The sequence below is a fragment of the Microtus ochrogaster genome, unplaced genomic scaffold, assembly GCF_000317375.1.
Source record: "Microtus ochrogaster isolate Prairie Vole_2 unplaced genomic scaffold, MicOch1.0 UNK21, whole genome shotgun sequence".
NCBI lineage: Eukaryota > Metazoa > Chordata > Mammalia > Rodentia > Cricetidae > Microtus > Microtus ochrogaster.
Window position 1 is genome coordinate 2,850,017 of NW_004949119.1, and position 3,616 is coordinate 2,853,632.

At 41.2% G+C, this 3,616-nt stretch overlaps 1 protein-coding gene across 8 annotated transcripts in view; it reads left to right on the forward strand.

The window, feature by feature from the left end:
* Kat6b (lysine acetyltransferase 6B) overlaps window positions 1–3,616 on the forward strand; it is a 186,363-nt gene that overhangs the window by 143,475 nt on the left and 39,272 nt on the right. For all 8 annotated transcript variants that reach the window (XM_026789528.1, XM_026789526.1, XM_026789527.1 and 5 more), the window contains one exon: window positions 1,044–1,159. In XM_026789528.1, the coding sequence (XP_026645329.1) occupies window positions 1,044–1,159 (116 nt within the window). The remainder of the gene's footprint in view (window positions 1–1,043; window positions 1,160–3,616) is intronic.

The window sequence follows — 3,616 nt, forward strand, 5'->3', positions numbered from 1 at the left end:
TTTGGTTTTTCGAGACAGGGTTTCTCTGTAGCTTTGGAGCCTGTCCTGGAACTCCCTTGGTAGACCAGGCTGGCCTCGAACTCACAGAGATCCGCCTGTCTCTGCCTCCCAAGTGCTGGGATTACAGGCATGCGCCACCACCGCCCGGCTTTTTTTTTTTTTGGTCAAGTACATATTTTTATTCCTGTCCTGCCTTGACAGACCTTTGTGTTTGTTCTTCTTCACCTAAAGCAAATGGCAATCTCCCTCTTTGTTACTGTTCTTTGTCTATGGGGTGGGTGCATTCCTACATAAAGGTAAGGGACAGTAGTCACTACCTGAAAGACAGTGCTTACTCTAAAGCCCTTTCTTTACAACATGAAAATGCTTGTTTTTGAAATTGCATTAATCTCTTTGTGGGGGAGGCACATACCAGTGCCGGTGGTGCGGGTGGAGAGGTCAGAGGACAGTTTACAGGAATTAATTCTCTTTCTCCCTTCATGTGGGTTCCAGAAATCAGATTCAGCTTTTCAGTCCTGGCGGCAAATGCCTTACCTGCTATGCCATCTCACCAGCCCCAAACCAGGGCATTTTTGTTCAAGAAATACTTATTTTCCTACATCAGTTGCTACGCTAGACACTGAGTTACCAAGTAGTGACTATGCAGGCTTGTCTAGCTCACTTCACGGAAGGAGGGGAAATAATAGGCATACACCACTTCACTGGCATAAACGAGAACTCACAGGTACTTCCTCTAGGAGCAGGGAACTGCAAGTATCTGTAGTGGTAGCTGTGCCATCTTGTAATGCAGGTTTGAATGCATTGCAGTCTATTGTTATACCCAGGTGTATAAATTTGGGGATATGTTTGCATCATATTTATTACCTGTCTTTGGCGTGTCTGTTAAGGGTATTATTTTGCATGCCTATTTAATTAATTAATAATTAAGATCTATGATACGATTGGGTAGCCTCAAATGAAAAAGAAAAGATAATGTAAATGAAATACACTCTCATCTTGGTACCTGTATTTTACCATGATTTGTTGTTGTTGTTGTTTATCAGAAAATAGAGTATGAAAGTGGAGTGGAAGACTGTGGTCGGTACCCTTCAGTAATAGAGTTTGGAAAATATGAAATCCAAACCTGGTACTCCTCGCCTTACCCACAGGAATATGCAAGGTACGGACCAAGCCTGGAGGCCAAGTAAAACAAAGGAAGCCGCTGGATTCTAAAGCAGGAAGATGATTTTGAGAGTAACCTAAGAACTGAGGATGTCCCTCAGTTAATAGATTGCTTGCCTAGTATGCACGAGGCCCGGGTTCCATCACCTCGTCCCACATAAAACAGAGTGTGGGGTGCACCCCTGTAGCTCAAGCACTTGGGAGGTGCAGGCAGGAAGATCAGAAGATGAAGGTCATCTTTGGCCTTGTCTCCAAAAAATAATGAATAAATTTAACAAGCATTAATTTTGGTAGTCAGTTAAAAGTGTTTGCATGTGCTTACTTTTGCTGACTTGTTTTTGTACTATTTGTGCATATTCCTTCACCATTAGGAGCCACAGCTGTTATAAATTCTCTTTGAATTTCTAGGCCATGCTCTCCATGTTTGGTTTAGGACAAATGCTGTCATTTGTTCTGTTATGTTTATGAAACCAAATCAGGAAAAACTAGTAGCCGTTTTAAGGCACTTCTTAGACTCCCTTCTCCACTTGCTTTCTTCTAGTTACGGATGTAAATTTTATTTCTAATTGCTCATATTTTATTTTCAAGGTTTTTTTCCTCAGGAATTTAGTATAATAGAAAAATAGGAGGAAGTAGTGGGTGGCAGGTAGCTTTAGGAGACCCTTCCCCAAATCACTTAAAGCCATTTCTGACCATTTTATTAAAAAAATAAGAGAAAATAATGCCATCAGACTTTCTCATTTTTCTTGACCTAAGATTGACTAAGAGTGTCTTTGTGACCATATTACCCAACATTTTTTTTACCCACGTCAAGGTACATGGCATTAGTAGAATCTCAGTTTTTCACCCTTACCAGCCTAGATTACCAAGTGAAATTATGTCTCAAAAAATAGTTTAATAAAAAAGAAAATCTGGGCAGTAGTGGCCCACGCCTTTAATCCCAGCCCTCGGGAGGCAGAGGCAGGCGGATCTCTGTGAGTTCAAGGCCAGCCTGGTCTACAAGAGCTAGCTCCAGGACAGGCTCCAAAGCTACAGAGAAATCTTGTCTCAAAAACACCAACAAAAAAAAAAATTTGTTTCAGGGCTGGAGAGATGATTAAGAGCACTGGCTGCTCTCCCACAGGTCCTGAGTTCAATTCCCAGTAGCCACATGGTGGCTCACAACCATCTGTAATGAGATCTGGTGCCTTCTGTCTGGCCTGCAGACGCAGGCTGAACACTGTATACATAAATAAATCTTAAAAGAAAAAAAAAAAAGAAAAAGATGCCTGGAGGGATGGCTCAGCCGTTAAAGGCTAGGCTTACAACCAAAAATATAAGAGTTTGGTTCCCAGCACCCACGGCTGTCCCTCCAGGTACCTAGAAATAAAGATAAGAAAAAGAAAAAAGAAAAAGAAAATCATAATTCTCAGTGGAAATGCAGCTCAGCTGAGGTTTAATGAAGTGATGGCAAGGTCAGCAGAGAATCTACAGAGTGAGGACTTTGTCCACCTAATGCATATATATTGTCATGAGCCACTTGATACTACATATGAACCTAAATGTGTGTATGCAGAATTTACATATCTGCATAATATGTGCATATAACTTACAGTGGCCCTACTTAGAGGCGCTCTTCATTTGCTTTTATCTGGAAAGATTTAATGGCCAGGTCACTGAAGTAAATGTCTATAATATGTGAGTGAGCATACTCCCTTTGTTGTTGCTGTTTAAACAGTACCATTAGTTTCAGAAGGTTAAAGATTGCATGGATTGGGCTGGAGAGGTGGCACAGAGGTTAAAGAGCACTGGCTGCTCTTCCAAAGGACCTGAATTCAATTCCCAGCAATTACACTGTGGCTCACAATCATCTATAGTGAGATCTGGTGCCCTCTTCTGGCATTCAGGTATACATGCAGACAGAACACTATATATATAATAAATAAATAAATCTTTAAAAAAATGTGTGGTTTGTAATTGCTGCATCATTGAGTGCAGATAACCAGGTTAAAGATATAATACTGCACAGACAATAAAACCCACAACACTTTCTAACGTAAACATTAAAACAACAGTGGAATTGGTAGAAAACAAATGTGATCTTTCGACTGTCAGCCTGCATTGACTACTTAGACCGTATGTGATCAATTATATTATACATATGTGTGTATACACCTACACATGCATATGTGATCAATTATATTATACATATGTGTGTATACACCTACACATGCATGTGATAAACTCCCAAAAGCCACATTTTAGGACCTCTGCCTTATGGGTATCCAGATGATTTTAAAAATAGTAAGCTTACTTTATAAATAAAAGACTGTTATGCCGGGCGGTGGTGGCGCACGCCTGTAATCCCAGCACTCGGGACGCAGAGGCAGGCGGATCTCTGTGAGTTCGAGGCCAGCCTGGTCTACCAAGGGAGTTCCAGGACAGGCTCCAAAGCTACAGAGAAACCCTGTCTCGA